The sequence below is a fragment of the Scomber japonicus genome, chromosome 9 (genome assembly GCF_027409825.1).
Source record: "Scomber japonicus isolate fScoJap1 chromosome 9, fScoJap1.pri, whole genome shotgun sequence".
Classification (NCBI taxonomy): domain Eukaryota; kingdom Metazoa; phylum Chordata; class Actinopteri; order Scombriformes; family Scombridae; genus Scomber; species Scomber japonicus.
In genome coordinates, this window is record NC_070586.1 from 9,382,017 (window position 1) to 9,401,916 (window position 19,900).

At 37.9% G+C, this 19,900-nt stretch overlaps 1 protein-coding gene across 6 annotated transcripts in view; it reads left to right on the plus strand.

Annotated features, from left to right (window-relative positions):
• Nucleotides 1–19,900, plus strand: part of slc4a4a (solute carrier family 4 member 4a) — a 66,951-nt gene that overhangs the window by 15,936 nt on the left and 31,115 nt on the right. For 2 of the 6 annotated variants that reach the window (XM_053325911.1, XM_053325912.1), the window contains exons 4-6: nt 11,305–11,440; nt 14,379–14,539; nt 17,975–18,154. In XM_053325911.1, coding sequence (XP_053181886.1) covers nt 11,305–11,440; nt 14,379–14,539; nt 17,975–18,154 — 477 coding nt within the window. Of the gene's footprint in view, nt 1–11,304; nt 11,441–14,378; nt 14,540–17,974; nt 18,170–19,789; nt 19,886–19,900 lie in introns of all 6 variants that reach the window. The other 4 variants (XM_053325913.1, XM_053325914.1, XM_053325915.1 and 1 more) reach the window with 3 other exon arrangements.

Here is a 19,900-nt window from a genome sequence, read left to right on the forward strand (position 1 = left end):
ATCAAGGTTGCGTTTGGGCGGGGTAAATATGTGTGTTGTGTGTAAACAGCGTTGCAGTTACTCTTCATCCATGCCGGTTCATTTTGCTCACACTTGGTTTAACAAGATTAGCCTTTTTTAGAAACTGCTGCCAGTATTTGGACTGGATCAATTGCCAGACAGCGTCGTCGAGGAGTGTTTGGGAGTAGTTTATTGTTTGATTGTGCTGTTGCAGACATGATGTTTAGGTCTGTTACTCGTTAAGTGCTTTCATAGAGATTCATGATTGATGTTTGAATGTGTCAGATAAGATTCATCAATAAATGTCAGCTTTGTTGTTTCCTGCATTTGCTCAATTAATCATGACAAATGCAACAAAACAGAAGATATATATAGATGTATATTTATACAGGGATGTGTGTATTCACAACAGGATGATTTCCAACAGCCAAATATCTTCTTCATATGTCAGGCACCATAGTTCAGATTCAGATTCAGATGCAGTTTCAGTAATTCAGTGCAAGACAGAAACTAATAAATAAGAGCACTAATAAATAAACTAAGATTATGCTAAAATAGAATAAAATAGTTAGTATTAAAGTATTAAAAAAAAAAGTATTAAAATAGTATTAAAAGTAGTTTTAATAAAATATTTTGAGAGGAACAGTCTCTTACGTGCAGTTCTGATTGCTGTGGGAATCAGTTAACCCTTTAGATACTGCTCATATTCTGACTCATAATTACTCTTTACACCAATTCACATTCATAAATTCCCCATCATCAGTCATTAATAAATCACTATTTTATGATCCAGGAGAACATTTTAATAAAAAAATTATGCATTTTATTTCCATTGTTGTATACTGTGTGTCACATTAGGAGAAGTCCACCTAAAGGAAATGTGATAGGGTGTTTTTACAGCTCTTAAATGTACAAATGGGTCAAATTTGACCCTGAGCAGTATGTAAGTGTTAAGTTAGGGTTAAATAAACAGGTGTATAAACTGAGACTCAAATGATGCAGAAGTACTATCAGTGTGTAGATTTGTGATAATTTCTGAATTTTATTTTTCTCCTTTATTTATACCATTACTGATTCCCCCTTTCAATCCAATATAATTATGGCTTTGAATTTATATTAAAAATACTCAGTTTCTACTTGCTCACATTCAACTGCATAAGACCAAGAAAAATATGTGTCAAAGGGAAAAATAACCGTCCTTCATTCCTTGAAAAAAACATGACAAACCCTGCACATGTTCACAATACAGGTAATTCTCTATTGATGGAAAAATGCGACTACGCTTGGCACGAGTTTATGAGCATTGACGTATTGTTAACAGTCAACATTGGGGCGCTCTGCTGGTTCATGCGGGTAAAATAGTGAAACGCTGTTGATGTTACGTAAAAATCCTGTCATGGAATTAAGGCGTTAATGAAGTGCACAGAGAAACAGCACAGCAACACAAACAGAGAGCGCACAGTTCATTTGGTATCATATAGTCAATGCTTCATTTAGTTTATTGTATGTAAACACACTTTTGTATATTTTTACTGTTTACTGCATGAAAAGAGCCATTAAACATACTGCTGCCACAAGTCCAAGTTATTTATAGTTATTTACTAGTTCATAGGTCTCACGTGCACTTCCAAGCCCAGCAGGATATCAGTGTAATGTTTATTGTTTAATATAACAATAAAGAGAAACCACATCTCTGATCATAAGAAGCAAATCCTGAAAGTAAAGTTGGCTATTTCCTTTCTTTTCGCAGCATTAGAAAAATAAACAAGTTCTCAGAAGAAAAATACGCCTCTCATGCGGAGGGCAAGTGTCTGTCTGAGCCCGCCTGCAGTGCGCTGGGACAGACTTTTAGTAAAAGTTTTAGTTTTAGTAAAGACGAAGAAGAAGAAGTAGGAGGAGGAGAGGCTTACCATGTCACAAATTAGAGACTGAGGTTTTTACATGCACATACAACATAAAGCCCCCTTTTATCCTTCTTATAAATATCATAGGTATGTCATGGGCCGCATAATATAGTGATGCTTTTGTAGAAAATATAGGATTCCAAGGTGTAACATTGCTTAATGAAGATGTGAAGTTTTGTGAAAAAAGACCCAAAAGTAAGAGAATGGGCTTCATGGGAATCAAAATTGACCTGGTCTGGTTTGACTTTTTATAAAGCATAAGGTATAAATTAAGACCCAATTATGTGTTAGACCTTTATGTGGAGTGTCTTTACCACAGGTTTTACACATATTTTATGGAAATTATGGTCAATATGCCTCATTTAAATGACATTTTTGAGTTGTCCTCTGGGTTCAGAACAGGTGGGTTAAGCTGATATCATGATGCTAACATTGGCAGGATGTAGAATGAACTGAAAAAAGGAAACCAAGCTAGTGAGCTGAATCTCCAATATCTGAATATTGTAGTCATTAACAGGAAATCTTTGCCATTTACTTTTTTAATTTAGGGTCCTTTTTTCCAGTTCGGTCATACCATTAGCGAGCCTGTGCTGAAAGAACGTGGTAGTTTTTATTTGTGTCTTTGGGGATTTGAGAAATGTTTGCACACTTAAACTTGAATCTGTTTGGCACACACAAACCTGACAGGCACGCAGTACTCTGAACATCCTACTGATATTCATCGCTCTCAATTCTGTGTTCCTCTCTCTGGGGAACATTGCCACCCCCAGAGGAGGGCCCTTTTGTGTGTGTGTGTGTGTGTGTGTGTGTGTGTGTGTCTGTGTGCGTGCGTGTGTGTGTGTGTGTGTGTGTGTTGTCTGGACTGAAATCCTCTTGTTTGGTCAGATGGGCGCTGCAGGGACCGCATACATCCTCTTGGTTACATGTGTGTCCACTGCAGGGCCGTTTGACAGCTGCTCATTTTGGTGAGCGTATTCTTCTGTTTCTTTTTTTTTCTTCTTCACTCGGCTAAAAGCTCTCTCATAATGGATTACTAAGAAACTGGGTTTTCATTCTCCAAAGTCAGAAAGTGCAAGCTGCGGCTGCTGTGATGGTTTTTTTCGAATACATCTCTCAGTTGTTTTTTTACATTTTACTCTTCTGGGCAGATCCCTTATCTCTCTCAGAATTGAAAGCACAATCTTTAGATGTATGAAGACTTTCAAAGTTGATTAGATAAATGTAAAGGTCAGATGGAATCTGAAAAATTGACATTTTGGATTTACCCAGCATTCAATCTGTGTTACATCTCCGAACATTGACAGCAAATAATACTCTACCTTGATAGCACTGGCTACATTTACAGGCACACTAATCATTTGATTATAATGCGATTAAGGCTATAATGTGAGAAAGGAAGAATCCATTTAAACACTATACTCGGTTCACGTTAATACTCATAGTTGAAGTAAATTTAATTGCAGTAACTTGTATGGATTACTCTGATCTGAACTCACATTATTTGGGGTCAGATCAGAGTCGAATCACTGAAACTCTGAAAGAAGAAACAACATTTCTCTTAGTTTGAGGAGTCTTGCATAGCTTGGACATAATACATATTAAACCTTTGTGTCGTCCTCCCGGGTCAAATTGTAATTGACCCTGTCTGTTTTGACTGTTCCTTCCTTCCTTCCTTCCTTCCTTCCTTTCCTCCTTCCCTCCCTCCCTGCTTCCTTCTTTCCTCCCTCCCTTCCTCCTGCCCTCCTTCCCTTCTTTCTTCCTCTGTTCCATCCTTCCATCTTCCCTCCCTTCCTTCCTTCCTTCCTTCCTTCTACCTCCCTTCCTTCCTTCCTTCCTTCTACCTCCCTTCCTTCCTTGATTCGTGGATAACAGGAGGGTTGAGGAACAGGTGCGATATATTCATAGTTAGTTATATATATATATATATATAATGTTCTTTATTGACTTAATAATAAAGACTAAACTACTCAACATCACAGCTCTCTATAGATAATTGAACAAACTGTATGACACATCTTAATGGGATTATTAAAGGGAGTAGCCACCATTGTAATCATTTAAATGGCATAATTGCATTACTGTCTTAATCTCAGTATTGGCCATAATTGCACTACTTGTGTAAACATAGCCAATGATACAACAGTGCTCTACTCAGTGCCAAATATTCTCCCAGAGAGTAACTGTAGAGATATTTCAGATATTGTAAATTAAAGGTATACACGAGCTGACAAACAATCAGCTACATTGTTCTCATGCATCATAAAGAGTGAGTAGATTTCATAAAAACCTTTCTTCTGCCATGTAAACAGCGTTGGATACAGGTTGGACATTGTGAGACTATCCTGTGCTCCGAGTCACTGACTGAGACATTCTTCAGTGTCGTAGGAAAAAATAAATTATATCAGTAGAAAAGGTCCCTGGATATTGATTAGATAAACCACTTAAACTTCTGAAAAGCCATCATTCTTGTTCGACGTTGTCTTGTCTGGTCATTGTGATGGGTTTAATCTTGTCTTTTTATATTTAGATCAACAATGTCATCAAGCCTGTCCCTGTCATGTCCACAGTTATATTTTACCTCTCTGGTCTCGTTTGATGGTGTTTTTGCTTCCTTTTCTGCTGTAAGACGTCAAAGATAAAAGACAATCTCATTTTAGACCATGAGGGGAAACAAAATGTTCCTGTAAGAGGACATGAGGCTGTACATAAATAGACACAGTCATTTAGTCATCTCACTTTATTGTAGTTGGTAATATCCTTTCAGCATTAATTATGAAAAGTTTTCCTCTTTTGGATTCTTCTTAGTCTTCACTGAGTTGATGAACCATCAAAACAAAAAAAATATTTTGGTCTTTAGACAGTCTTTGTGTCACCCCCCCCACCTCCCTCTCTCTTTTTCTGTTAAATAATCCCCCTCCCTTTATCTGACAGCAATTAGAAAATTACTCAGTGCTGACCCCTTTTCATTTATCAGACTCACTTCCAACAGTGATGATTTTGTATCACTGAAGAATTTCTCTAAAACTCAACTATTGATTCTTCTCTACTGAGTCTACCTTGGAATAAAACAGACACTGAGATAAAAAAAAGTACTTACATTAGTGTACAGGTCCCAAAAACACTGCAACTTCTCAGAAAACATGAATGAAAATCAATTCCCCATAAGTGACTCTAAAGTCTAAAGGATAACACAAAGTCCATCTCTTTCATACCTGAGTCTTTAACTGCAGCTACTCACTAGTTGATATTTCTAATAGTACCTTCTGTGTGTATTTAGATCTAGGATGATGAAGAATGAGCCATATTAGCTCAGTTGTAATAGATTTTTATGTACTATTAATCTCAACCTAAAATTACATGTAAATATCAATTAAGTGCCTCTATCCTAAGACTTCTGTTCTTTCGATGGTATTTCTCATTTCATATCAATCAACATTGTACTCAAATTACATTTTTCTACCCTTGCATGCCTGTTTGTAAAATGTAACTCATGTCCTGCCTGTATTGATTAAGTGGGTCAACAGAAAACACAGCAGGCAAGCAAAGGTTCAAATTTAAAGGTCTTAAAACATTTTGACTTCTGTGATCTGAGGCTAACGCATAAAATAATAACATATAACTATCTATTAATAATGAACTGTCTTACCTGCTATTTGCCATGTCAAAGATAAACACTTCAAAGGTTTAATTGCAAGACTAAGGTCGCCCATTGAAGACGTCATTAAAGTGAGCAGGTGACTGGGAAACTGAGTGTGCCATTATCCCGTAATTACCTCTTGTAACCACGGTGACTGGTGATCATACAAGTTACAATTTACAACTTTAGCCAATTAATTATCCTGTGAACATTATCATACACTTGCACACTGAAGTTACTCAGTAATTTAACACTTTGTAGATCCAGTTGGTGTATTCTTGCCTTTCCTCTAGTTAAGGTGGGAAGATGCATCATGTTGGACAATGTCGTAATTTGATAGAAAAACTACACATTAAATGATGACTGAGAAGAATTAAGACTGTCATTGATTTACTCTTATTGCCAAATGATTGAATGATTCACAAAAATGCCTGTAATGTTGCTGAGCCTCCTTGGACAATGGGGGTGTATTGATCCCTTTTGAAGTGTGTAGATAAACGTAAACCACCTGACCCGTGCTGTTTACAGTCAAAGCACATGTGAGAGAACCCGGTTGTACTTTCACTTAACGTGGAAACAGTAAAGTAGTAATTTCATTCCTGGTTCTTTCCCCCTCAGCTGGTATTTGTTACGTTCTCATCAGAGCTTGCCCACCTCAGCTATCACAACAAAATACCAGAGCTAGATGGTCTGGGTATAAATACTGTGCTCTCAATGAATCACCCTCAGGGTGTCACTCTGCATTCAACCCAATCCCTGTTTGCTGCCTGTGTGCTAGCTGCCCTGCATACTGAATGTCAGACTTTGTGGCATGAAAAAAAACTCAAAACAAAACCATTTCCTGTACTCTGAGCAATCCCCTGTTTGCTTTCAATGAGGTTACGCACAGTTGAATTATGATTGCATGTACAGTCAGAAACAATGAACTTGCTATTAGATCCCATGTAGCCCTTTACTGTGCTGAGGTTTTTCAAAAAGGTCAGAAGGAGATGGAAGGTATTTGTGTAGGATGCATGTCAAGAGTGGGACTAAACAGGCCTTTAGTGGCAGTCACACTAAGCTTTCTGCCGGGCAGCGGGCATTCTTCCTCCATCCCCTATCCCATGAGCCTCTGCTGCTGGGACAAAGTCCTCTTTGTATGCCCATGGCTCTTGGCTAGAGCACACAGAGCTTTGAAATTGCGTTTGAACGATGGGATTTTCATTTCTATCCCTCCTTTTCGTGCTAGCTCTCACCCCTCTTTGCTTTCAGTCTGCCCCGAACCTCACCCCCCTCCAACCCTCCTCACCCATCCCCACCTTTCTCTTAGCAACTGCTCGAGTGGGACAGTATTGCATTGACACCAGCACTGTGCTTGTTACCAGCTTTGGATAGCATGGCGAGACAGCATCACAGTTTCTCATGGAGGATTAGAAAATCTGTCTTTGATATGAATAATATTGATTAAAAAATGCTTCTAGGTGATCACTGTGTAAGAAGAAGCTTCAGAGACTATAAAGATTTGTTTTATTCTATAAGGTAAAATTTAGTCTCAGTGTCACACATAATTTAAATGTTATCATGTCATTTATGCTACGCTACCTGCACATAATTATTCCAAATTATTAAAATATAAAGTTTATGGTTTGAACAGGCAGAAAAGTGTGGATTCCAGTCTTTTATGATCATGTGCAAAAATTAGTTTATGCTAAATAGATCTGTTTCTTTCACCCAATATTATTTGTGGCTTGTTGCTTTGACAACAGAAAAATGCAGAGTTGTAATATTTGGTAGATTAATTGATAAGTTGATTGTCAAATAACGGGCAATTATTTGGATTTATTTTCCCCTTTAAGTCAAAATTACAAAATTTTATTTATCTAAATTGCGAACACTCCCAGGCTTTAACCTTCTCTGATAGTAAACTGAATAAATTGGGTTGTAAACTCTTGTTTGGGACAAAACAAAACATCTTAGGTTGCATTAAGAGGTTCAGGAAACCGTCTTGACATTGACATTTTGACATTTTTCACTGTTTCCTAACATTTTTTTAGACCAAACAACTAATTTAATAGACTAAATAGCTAAATAGCCCTGAAACACAATCATAATAATTATGCAACCTAACACGTTCACTGCCTGGCTCTTATTTCTAATTACATTATAATATTGTCCTAATATTAGATTATATACTGAATGGACACACGTTTAAAGGACACAGAAGTAGCTGCTACTGTATATGTGAACCTCCTGTACAGAACCAAGGCTTCGACCCCCACCTTGCACTGCTTACCATTGTTTGCATGTAATTTGGGAAATATAGGTATTTAAAAGCTCGTTCCCACTGTTGACTGTAATCAGTGTAAATCGCCCTGTATGAGAGCGTCAGCTGAATGTGTGAAACGCACATCTAAATTAGTCAGTCAAGGTGTTATTAAACAGGTTGCTGTGACTTAAGCTAGGTGCAGCTTGTGGAAATGCGCGTGTGTGTGTGTGTGTGTATATCTGTGGGGGTGTGAGTATGTGTGCCAGCAGACAGTTTATCCCCTACCTAGTAATCTTACAGCTGCTTGTCTGGCTAGTACCTGCTGTTGTTGTTATTGTACCGCTGAATACACAATAAGGAGAAACTTCAAGCCTTTACCTCATTAACCTTTGGCCAATACACTATTGACTAAATGAATAAATGATACACTTAATACTTATGTGGATACTGTAATGTTTTAGGGTGGTGTGTTGGTAAATGTCTGGATTTTAATAGTAAAGGAAAGTCCAGTTTCAGAGTCTCATATTAGTCTCGATTACCATTCTTTTCTTCTCACTTTCACACCAACTTTATGTATAAGTCTCTAATGCCTGATGTTCCAATAATGTGCTAATTAGTTAAGTGATTAATTAAAACAATATGGCACATGTTAGGCTTGTGTACCCTCACCTTTTGCAGAGAATGCCAGACCTGCTAACCCTAAGGTTTTTGTATCCATGATAGTTGAAAGTTTTCTTTTTTTCATAATGAGCACTGAATGACTGCATTTTGGGGAATAAAAGCAGTCAAATGTAAATATATTCAGTAACTGTATTCAAAACTCTTGTGGCACAGCATTAGTAAGCTGTTATGTAATCAGTAGAGGAGACTTTGTTATTATCCCTCACTCACACACGTACACACACACACGTACACACACATAGATCATGTTCACTTTTGGGGACATTACATAGACTTACTTTCATTTCCTGGAGATTTACCCTAACCATAACCACTGACCCAAAAATCATCTTTTTCCCAGTTGGAGACACGGCTTTTGTCTCCAATTAGACACGCTGTCCCCAATGAACTGGTCCCCATAAGTAGCCTATGACACACCACACACACACACACACACACACCCACACACACACACACACACACACACACACACACACACACACACACACAGAAACATCCTCAATGACATAATGCAGTTGAGTTCATGCCCATAGCCTTAACCTGAACCCCCAACCCTAGAACCAGGTCCTGACTCTCAAACAGACCTTTTGAAAATTCTCTCTCTCTCTCTCTCTCTCTCTCTCTCTCTCTCTCTCTCTCTCTCTCTCTCTCTCTCTCTCTCTCTCTCTCTCTCTCTCTCTCTCTCTCTCTCTCTCTCTCTCTCTCTCTCTCCCTCTCTACGCTGAAAACTTGAACTGTCATCACAGAGGAAGAAGTAAGAAGTATACAGAGCACATTTAAAGTTGTCATGTTGGACTTTAGTATTTAACTCAAATCAGATTGAGAAATGTTGCAAAGGAACTGATGTAGGTGTTTTTTTTTGTAATTACAGCATTTATTTAGCTGTTTCTGGTAAACTTTCAAGACATTGGGTAGAAAAATCCAGGTGTTCAGCTTCATTTAAGATAATGAAATTACAGCATTTAAATATGAGTCATGAGTGTCATTTCTTTAAAGGTGTAGTCTGAAGAGTGTAGGAATTTGCAGCATGTTTTCTAAATGCTGTACATCTATTGACAAACTGATGATGATGTTCTCTCAGCTTGTATATTCTTAATTTGCAGTGCATTGAGCTCTCAGGGCCACTGTAAAATTGAAAAGCATTCTCAAAGTTATTATTATACTTAATTGAGAAGATTAAATTCAATTTGATTCATCATATTTCCAAAAATACATTATTTTTTTTGCAGGTTGCTCTAAATGAACCTGATGACCTGAATCTATAACCTCTATTGAAGTCATCTTTATATACAGTCTGTGGTCAGAGATGTAATCCAAAGTAACATACAGCTATTTAAATCCCATCATGGAAACTACACATACTGATTCAACATAGAATCATGTTTACTAACTTTTTTTTAATATGTAAATCTTAGAGCTGTCAAAAATATCACATTTTGAATCTGAGACATTAACAGCATTTCTTCTCCGGGTTTGCTCAGACAGATTTCCATCCACTCAGACTTTTCCCACGGAAGCTGGTGTCCAATATGACATGACACAGCAAGTCTCTGACAGTGGTGTTAGCCTTAGTAGACCTTTTTCAAGGCCAACATTTTGACGTTATAGCAGGAAAACACAGGTGTTGGATGTAGGTGTTCTGCTTCATTAGTGGGTTACACCTGTGCTTTCCCTGCAATAAAACTGGTCTAAGTGGACAATGTTGAAGGCACGGTAAACTGTATTTAGGCCTCCTCTGACTTCACATTGATCTCCATCATGCAGCACGTGCACACAGGAAGAGGAACACAGTGAGTCAGGGTTTTTCTAACTAACGATGCCGTCATTTCGCTCATCTGATCTTTTTTTTTTTTTCCAAGAACAAGCAGCAGCTCTAATGATGCACCATGCACCGGTCTTACGTGGTTGTTTGCTGATGACAATAAACTTTGTGTGCAGTTTTCTACATGCATGGGTCTGCTTTCATGAAAAAGGGGGGCAGTAATTACTTGCGGGCTCCCATTCAAAGTTCAAATAGACTTTCCACTTGTTAGAACAAAATATGACGGTGTCAACCACTTGCAACGTGTTTGAATAGCACTGAAAAGTATTATTTATATTTCAATCCTGTTGAATTTCTCTTTGGCTCTTTTTTTTGTTTTTTTTTGTTTGGCTCAATAAATATTCAAATGAGAAGACAAGAGGAAGGAAAGCCAAGCCTCCGGTGAAGAATAGGCCAGTTTGTGAACCATTTCCTAATTGTTAATGAGGGGCTCCAGGGCAGCTTGCCAAGGCTGGAGGGCCAATGGGGAAGGCCTGTTTGAACAGTGGAAGGGGAAGGGGGTGGGGGAGGGGGGGTGCAGAGAGAGAGAGAAGGGGCTAGCTGTCGGGACACTGTCACTGAGGGGACCCCCTAAACCCCATTTGCCCCCTCCTACCTGGTTTACCAAGTGCTGGAGCAGGCAGCTGAGAGTGGCTGTCACTTCACCCGAGTAGAAGGACTTTAATGAGGGTCTAGCTGCTGCACTGGGGAACTCCTGCACTGGTGAGCTTGTGTTGCTTACCGATTGCTATCTGAGGAGCAAAAGCCTGGGTCAGCTGATTCAGAGAGAGTGAAAGGGGGGTCACTGAGTTTTTAAAGATGTCCAACAACAACAATAACCAAGAGGAGAAAGAGGAGAAGGAAGAGGACACGGAGGAGAGAGGAGAGGAGTTCATAGTCAAAATCCCACCACCTCCACCTCCTCCTGAGGTCACCGGGAGAGGTCCAGCTGAGGAGGGGAAGTCGGTGCCCAAACCCTTGCCCAACGGGCAGCATTGCCAGCCTATGAACCGCAGTATTTTTCCTCTCTCAACAGTCTCACCAGCAGCCGAGAGGATCCGTTTCATTCTTGGGGAGGAGGATGACGGCCCGGCGCCCCCGCAACTCTTCACTGAGCTGGATGAGCTGCTGTCGGTGGATGGGCAGGAGATGGAGTGGAAGGAAACGGCCAGGTAAGGACCTCAATGTCATTCTTAGGGCTTTGGATGGTTAAATTGAACCTGGTAATGCAGGTATGGTAAAACTCTGCTATTTGTCAATGTTTCTAAAACTTAAGATGGGTTTGAAGAGCCTTCCTAGAGCCAAACTACCTCCAATGATTTTACAAACTTTTGACTGACATCCACTTCAGCGTGCATTGCATTTGGAGCAGTGCAGTGCAAAAAGTGAGCATGCAGCCTTTCACAGGTTTCTCCTGTGTGGCCCGCTAGTGGGATGGGATGGTACGAGATGGGATGATTGTTTATACATCATTAGCGTTGGATGAGTGAAGCTCTCTCAGGGGGAAACTGGATTCCTGGGCTGCTGTTTGAGGCTCCAAATGAGTTGAATTGTTATCCTAACCTCTGACCAATTGTACTGTAGATAGAAGTTACATTTTGGTTCACTGTTGGTTGAATGATTTGCAGAGGAACTTGACTGAAGAACACTGCTGTCAGAGTCTCCCAGTATACTTTAAAAGTGCTTTTACTTTAACTCGAGTTAGCTCTAATTAAACTTTTTACAGTCTTCTTCAGCTTTGAAATTTGTATTGATAGTTTGTAGAGATTCACAAAGAAAGTTGATATTTGATTGGTTAAAGATTAATACAAAGGTGCTTTAATTGTATAAATGTGTAATATTTCAAAATGTGACCCAACGACTGGCAGCCCTGCAGAATCAAGCCACTGGGAGCCTTGATTAACCTTCTCTTAACCTGGATTAGATCAAATACATGTCAGTCACAAATGCAAATGAGATGAGAGTGCATTATGGGATTTGACACTGTGAACTTGGGAATTATGTTTCTGATCATGTCATGTCAACCACCCTGGAAAAAAAACAACTTAATCATCACAAATGGACCAACATTTTTATCTACATGGGATGATTTTCTCAGCCAAATCAGATCAGAAGTAAAAAAATAAAAATAAAAAATTCAAGAAAGGACTTTATTAATAAATAAGGTGATCTCAGTTTTCCCACCAGGAAAAAAAAATTACAGTCTGACATATCTTACAACACTTGGCCACAAATGAATTACCACATTAAAACAGTACAAGTACCAGAAATGAATACAAGAGGGTTAAAAAGGTCAAAAGAGCACTGAGCGTCCAGATTACTCCAAATAAACTAAAATTGAACTGAAATTGTTATTTACTCGTATTGCTCACAAAAGGTTGAAATAAATCAATCTTGAATGTAACATGTCAAACTTATTATCATGCAAAGAACTGCAGAGATTAAGACCTCGGTGCAATGTTTAACCAAGAGCACTCTCGGGATTCAAAATGAATAAAAGATCTCACAAGTGCTGGGTTAGTGCTGGCTGGCTGCCAAACGCAATTCTGGCAGCCAAACGGACCAAATAAAACCCCTCGGTATAGAAACAACTGCTCAGTACCAGTTCAGTTTTCTCACCTCACTGACTCTGAGGAAAAGAGAGAAAAGGGAGGGGGGGGGGGGGGGGTTATTTGAAAAATAAAATGCATGAAGGAAATGAAAATGATGAAGCTGCATCACAGGTCAAGTGTTGATTAAGGATTTTAATTATTAATCAAAAACAAGAATAAAGTATTGAATTCATACAGATTGGAAGCACTAATTGAAAATGTGACCTTTTGTCACCTTGCAGACATCACTTAATTGGACTTTAATGAGAAACATTACAATAGTGACAAAAAGACAGTTTTGATGTGCTACTATTTATGCAATAATACAAAAAGGCAATTTTAGTTTTATCACTCAAAACAACTTGCCTTTTGAATTTATAAATACTTTCGACATGTTGTCACTCATTCTTTATTGATGTTTGTTATTTCCACTTTCCCAGAGCTTGGTGCCAAATTCACATAATCTCCACCCACATGATAATAATCTTTTTTTTAGATATCTTCTTTTCCTATTTTCAGACTTCTGATTATCTAACATGATTTGTGTGTACAGTGAAATAGTGGTGGGTGCTGTTTAGATTTATGAGGAAGCTACAAAGCCTCAAATCTTTATAAGGGTCAATAGTCAATAGTCAAAGGGTCAATATATGCACGAATATCTTGCAAACATTCTTTTTTTGTGGACCCAGCATACAATGTCTGCTTTTAATCCTTTTTGAGAGAATATATTAGAGGATTATGGCAAAATGTCTAAATGGTGTAACCATAAAAACTTTGTACCAAATAATTCAACGTTGCTTAAAACCCCAAATTCTCAATAAAGCACCATATCAACTAGTTTGGCATGATCTTACATTATAACTTTTATATTAAGTAAAGCTAATGGTATACAATTGTTCTAAATATTGAATTTAACCCTTAACAGGCAGGACTGGAAAATGAGATGTAAGAAAACATAATTTGATGTTACTAATTATGTCATTTGCACCTAAAGTAAAACATTTCCACTCATATTTTTAATATATTTTGGATTTTATGAGTTATATCTCCACCAGGATGGGTTGCCCTTATTAAGGTATAAAATGGTGATAATGGTAAAAACACTTAAATGTGTTATTTAACATAGAAAAGTGATACATTCTGGTCATTAATATCACAAATACTAGTTTCTAAACTGATTTTTCTATCAAAGTATAGACCTACCACAAGCTTCAATTCTACCAATCTAATGCACAGGTACACACATTGACATCACTTAAACATCTATCCTGCTTGTGAGACACAACTCCACACATATCAAAGGTGTTTTATGATTTAGGAATTAAGTCCAGTTATTAAAATATCATTGTATTTGTAGATTGAGTTGTTAGCATGTTGATATGATGTTTGTCCTGTGGTGATGTCCGTCCTCTCAGGTCTCAATGAGAATTACACTTCCATATAATTGCTTACCAAAGCTGATGTTATAGAAAATTAGCTCAAGCTCTCATCTCCTTTTTTTATTTTTTAATCTCTCCAGGTGGATCAAGTTTGAGGAGAAGGTAGAGAAAGGTGGTGAACGCTGGAGTAAACCTCACGTGGCCACGCTGTCCTTACACAGCCTGTTTGAACTGCGGACATGCATAGAGAAAGGCACCATCATGCTGGACATGGAGGCTTCCACTCTGCCTCAGGTTGTCGGTAAGTTTGACTCTGGTCGCCTCTTCTAGTCAAACAACTACGAAGGTAATGAACATGATTTGAACTGTTTAACAACCAGAAGTATAGAAGTTCAAAGCAAACGATAGAATTTTTTTTTTTATAACTCTCTTTATTAGAAGCAATTTCACAGGCAACAATATAAAAACAGTGCAAAGCCAAGGAGATGAACTTCCATTTTTTTCAGTCTTTTCATCCCTCTCACTATCCATCATCCCATCCCACCCACAGGAGAGCAGTTATCGTTGTACAACGATCAAGGGCATATTAATAATACTGAATACATATAAACAATACATGAGAAAGAAAAAGACAAGAAAAAGAAAGAAACAAATAAATCAAAAAATATATAAAGATCAATTGCAATTAAATAAATAAAAATAAAGTTAAATAAAAAAATAAAATAAATAAATTAAAAAATGATAATAATAATAATAATAATAATAATAATAATAATGATGAAATATAACCCTAACCCTAAATATAACAGTAATAAAAATTAAAATTAAAAAAAGGAAAGGGGGTAGTTAACCAGTTTTAATTGATGATATAATAATATTCTCTAATTCTGACCTTTTATCCATTATTATACTCATAGTAACTGTTGTAGATTTGATAGATTATGTTTAACCGGTAACATTTTATACCAGCAATGTCCACTTTTTTCATTATATCATATACATTGTTATATTGCTTATATATACACTATATCTTATGTTATACTACTGTGAGTTGCCCAAACATAATAATAAATGGTTAATAATTCTTTTAATGCTTGAAGTTATGAGTTATATGGTAGGGAAAAAGAAATTAAAGTTTTGACAATGACCATTTTGTAGTTATACTATAAAATATAACTATTGATTAAAAACATTATAGTAAGAATAAAGGAATTAGCACAAAATACATAATAAAATAAATAAATAATAGGGAATATTTTTATGATTTGACCATTTACTTATTCTTTATTAAACATTATTATTACCTGGGACGGAGCAGGTGAACCCAAATGCAGACACTGAACAGAGATATGATAATAATAAAAAAAGGTATATATTGTAAAGGCTGGGGAAAGGGAATGTAGGTCTGAGGAAGAAGCTCGGGCTGATAACTAGGAACGAGGACTGGGGCAGGTAGCTGAGAAACTGGAGCTGAGGAGCGAAGATCCAGGGCCCAGAGGCAAGGTTGACAAGACAAGATAAGACAAAGGGATTGAAGTCAGGGAAGACCAAAGTGCAGGAGACAGGAAACAGGAAACAGGGTTAGACACAAGAAAACTAGATAAATGCAGGTGAAATGTAGTAACACTGACTAAAGCAGAGTGGTAGTGACAAGAGTTGGGTATTTGTAGAAAGCTTCATAACGGTGATGAGGTGCAGCTGGTGTGACTCTGCTCTGACTCTGGCACACCTGTCTCACACACACACACACACACACACACACACACACACACACACACACACACACACACACACACACACACACACACACAGTTATTATTGCTGTGTAATACCTGAAACCGCATACTACATAATACATACTTCTATACTACATACTACATACTACATACTTCCATCCTACACACTTCACACTAAAGGACCAGATAGTAAGCAGACCGTTTACACTGTAGTAAACTACACGATAACCCACAATGCATTTGGTTCCTACCCGAGCCGAAATCATCAGGCTGAAGCTGATTTCATTTTAGCTCTAACTCTGTAAATATACCACTTTATCCACATTTCTAACCTTTTTAGGAAGAAAGTAAAGTAGCCCTTTAGATCCACAATGTGACGCTAATTTGTCCAACACCTGTTTAAAGTTTTTTTCCTGAGAATTCGGAGTTAGCCGTAGCGAGTAACGCACTTCCGGTCATTTTCACTAAATAAAACACCCGTTGCCTTTTATTATGAAGAAAACCATAATGATATAATTGGTGCTTTTATTTTGAAAACAGGAAGCGAACATACCCTTGGTGGTGATCTGTGATGTTTGTATTTTGGGTTTTTTTCAGAAGTCACGTTGCATCTTGGGTAATGTGAGTGTGAGTAGTCAGCTCTTGATGCATACTCTGCATTTCTGGAGAATCTAGTAAACCATCCAGGAACTTCTCACATACTCTAAATCACATACTATGCAGTTGAAACACACTAACATACTTCAAATGACGTCAGAGTTAGTACGAGTAGTAGGAAAGGATGAGGTTTCGAACAGACCCAATATCTTCATCTGTGGAGCAAGAACAACATCTGCCAGGTTGATTTTTGAGGGGTTTTTTTTGGAAATTGATGCCCATCACACACGCACATATATGACTAATACGTTTTTCCTTCCTTCCTTCCCCTCTATCTTTTCGTTTAAGAGTAACAAAAGGCCAGAGCTCAGGTCAAGACCTTAATGCATCGCATATTAGAACACTAGTGGACTCAAATGGTAGTTCGTGAAGGGCCACATAAAAAACTTCCTAATCTGAGGACTGCCAACCCTCCTCCGTTGCTCTGAGATGATTATGTCTCTCTCTCTCTGCCCTCCTCATCTCATGCCACCACCCCAACGTTTTTTGTCTGCATGAGGGAGCAGGAGGAAGAGTTACCACTAGGAGTGATTAATGTGAAGTAATTGACTGTGCTGCACGGACTGTACAGGCCGAGCGGAGCTGGGCCTCTTGATTTGAGGCCAGCCGACTTGACTGATGGGCCATTAACAGCACTACCTCTCCACAAGAGGAGAAACTCCCCGAGGCTGCTATCTGTCAGCATTCAGGCTTCTGACCTTCTTTTTAAAAATAGGCTAGACCTTGTGATTGAGCCATTTCATGATGCCACAAAGACTCTCATACAGGAGCGTTACAGACTGGGAGGCACTAATTGTCTCCTCACGAGTATGGAGAGACTTTTTTTTTTTGTGATGACTTAGCTGTTTGCTTTAAGTGATGCTGTTACTATATTAAGACTGTTGGGGAAAAGGCTTTGCGGAGGGGAAAAAATAGACACAAAATGACAACTCCATTTGAAAGTGCAGCAGAATTTACCTTTGGGCAACTTCTTCATGTTCACACAACACAACAGTTTGCTTTTCAGTTCATCAATTTGTTTTTTTATTGTTGCTACGTAGAGCTTTATAGAAAACACTGGTCTCTTAATGCTTGATACATTCATGTCAAAATGTAGTGAAGTGGTAAAGAAATTAACTAATTTAAAGAAAAGTCATTAATAACAGTTCTGCTAAATGAGTAAACGGTTTATGTTGGATGTTAGATAAATGTAGAAATCATTTAGTTAGAGCGTAATGAAAATAAATAATTGGTGCTTAGATATAATAATACAGTTTATCATGTCTTAAAGTCTCAACTCATGTTTTCCTCCTCTTCTTCCTCTTCTTCCTCTCTCTCTTTCTCTCTCCTCACCGCATCTTCAGAGATGATCACCGACAACCAGATAGAGTGCGGCCAGCTGAAGGCGGAACTGAAGGACAAGGTGATGTACACGTTGCTACGGAAACATCGTCACCAAACCAAGAAGTCCAACCTGCGTTCCCTTGCTGACATCGGCAAGACGGTCTCCAGTGCAAGTAGGCTGTTTTCCAACCAGGAGAACGGTAATACTGATGCCAGTTTGGTGCAGTCTTCTTTTGTTTTTTTTAATGATTTAAAAAAAAACAACAACAAAAAAACAGCTATTTAGCTTCATAATACATTCATTTGTTCACACCTGCGTTACTGGGTTGAATTTACTTCTTTTTATTTGGGTCACTTTAATTTGTGGGGCAGTATGAAACACCACAGGGTGATAAGGGGCACACTGCTGCCCTCCTCTGCATGAACCCACTAATGTGGCAGCAGAAATGTTCAGAATCAGTACCAGCTTATGCTTTTTATTTTATATTTGTACTTTATCAGAACATTTGGCCCTACTGCAATAATTTTAAGTGTTAATATCAAGAAGAAACTCACTTCACTGCTGCTCACTAAAGCTTTTCAACTAGTGAGCTCTTAGTTCATAGATGTCTTTTGCTAATTAATCATAAACCACCGGTGTTATCACTTTCATGACACTATTAATGTACTAACTATAGTCTACTAACTGCATTCAGAGGTGCATCAAATTCCACTGAGCAGGAAAAGTAAACGTCCGTTAGCACCTGTAAAAGCAGGTGGAGCTACTTTCAAATTGACTTTCAACACTGAAGATATGAAATTTATGACACTGGTGATAAAAGTCCAAGGCTAAAGGCTAAATCATAAAACACCCCCAGTGTGTATCATTTAAAGCAGTAAAAAATCATAATCAAAAAGTTCATTATTTGTTTTTTTTTATGTGATTTATTTGTTTTATTCAGCTTTAATTTTTAATTTACAGCACACTTTAACTCTTCTTTTCAGCACACAGGACGGGCTGTCACTTTATTTCATCTCAAATTAAAAATAACTTATTTCACATTCATGCAAAAAAAAAGGAAAATACAGACAGAAATTGGCTTATGATATGCATTTTAATGCGATTGTAGCTGCTGATAACCATTTATCTATTAGATCATTGAGTTTTCTCAAAAGCTGATCAAATCTAGCAGCAAACAGCATTTCACACCCATGAGAAAAAGTGACAGCCCTTCAGCACACTCATATCTAATAGACTTTAATAACAAATGTATGAGTGCTTTGATTGAGTAACTAGATGTTTCACTGTTTTGACAATGTAATTGATCTGTTGCCAGTCATGGGTCTTTGGAAAGATAAAAGCTATTTATTACCTGCTATCATATTAATAAAACAGGTTCAGGAGTATCAAAAGAAAAGCTCCGTCTGTTCACCATCCCGCTCGGTTTGTAGCGGTCAGATGGAAACTCACCACATAAAAGCTTCTTATCGAGATCACAGTACAGTACAGCAATAAAGAGCGTCACTGATAATCATTAATTGATTACAACTTTGCAAGGATAAAGTACATCATAGGATTTATTAAAATACTTTATAACTCATCTCTTTCCAATGACCCATGGCCTGATTTAATGACACTACTTTTCATGCCTCACTCTTATTCCCTGCATACAGAATAATCATGTGCAAACCTTTTAACATCTAATTATCCTGCTAACATAAACTCTTGCTTTGGTGAAGTGGGCTTGTCTATCAACTCTTTTGTGTCATCTCTCCCTTCCATCTCTTTTTTTTCCCTCTTCTTTTCTTGCTGCCCTGGATTTCGGGGTTTTATAACCTGCTGCTGCTACTAAAAGCCCGTAGTCCTCTTGAGAACTCTGTAACTTGCCTGTCGGCTCGCATCTCAATGGAGGACTTGCAGACCCAAAGGAGTACCAGCATGGACTGGCTTAGTAAGTTTGACTGGA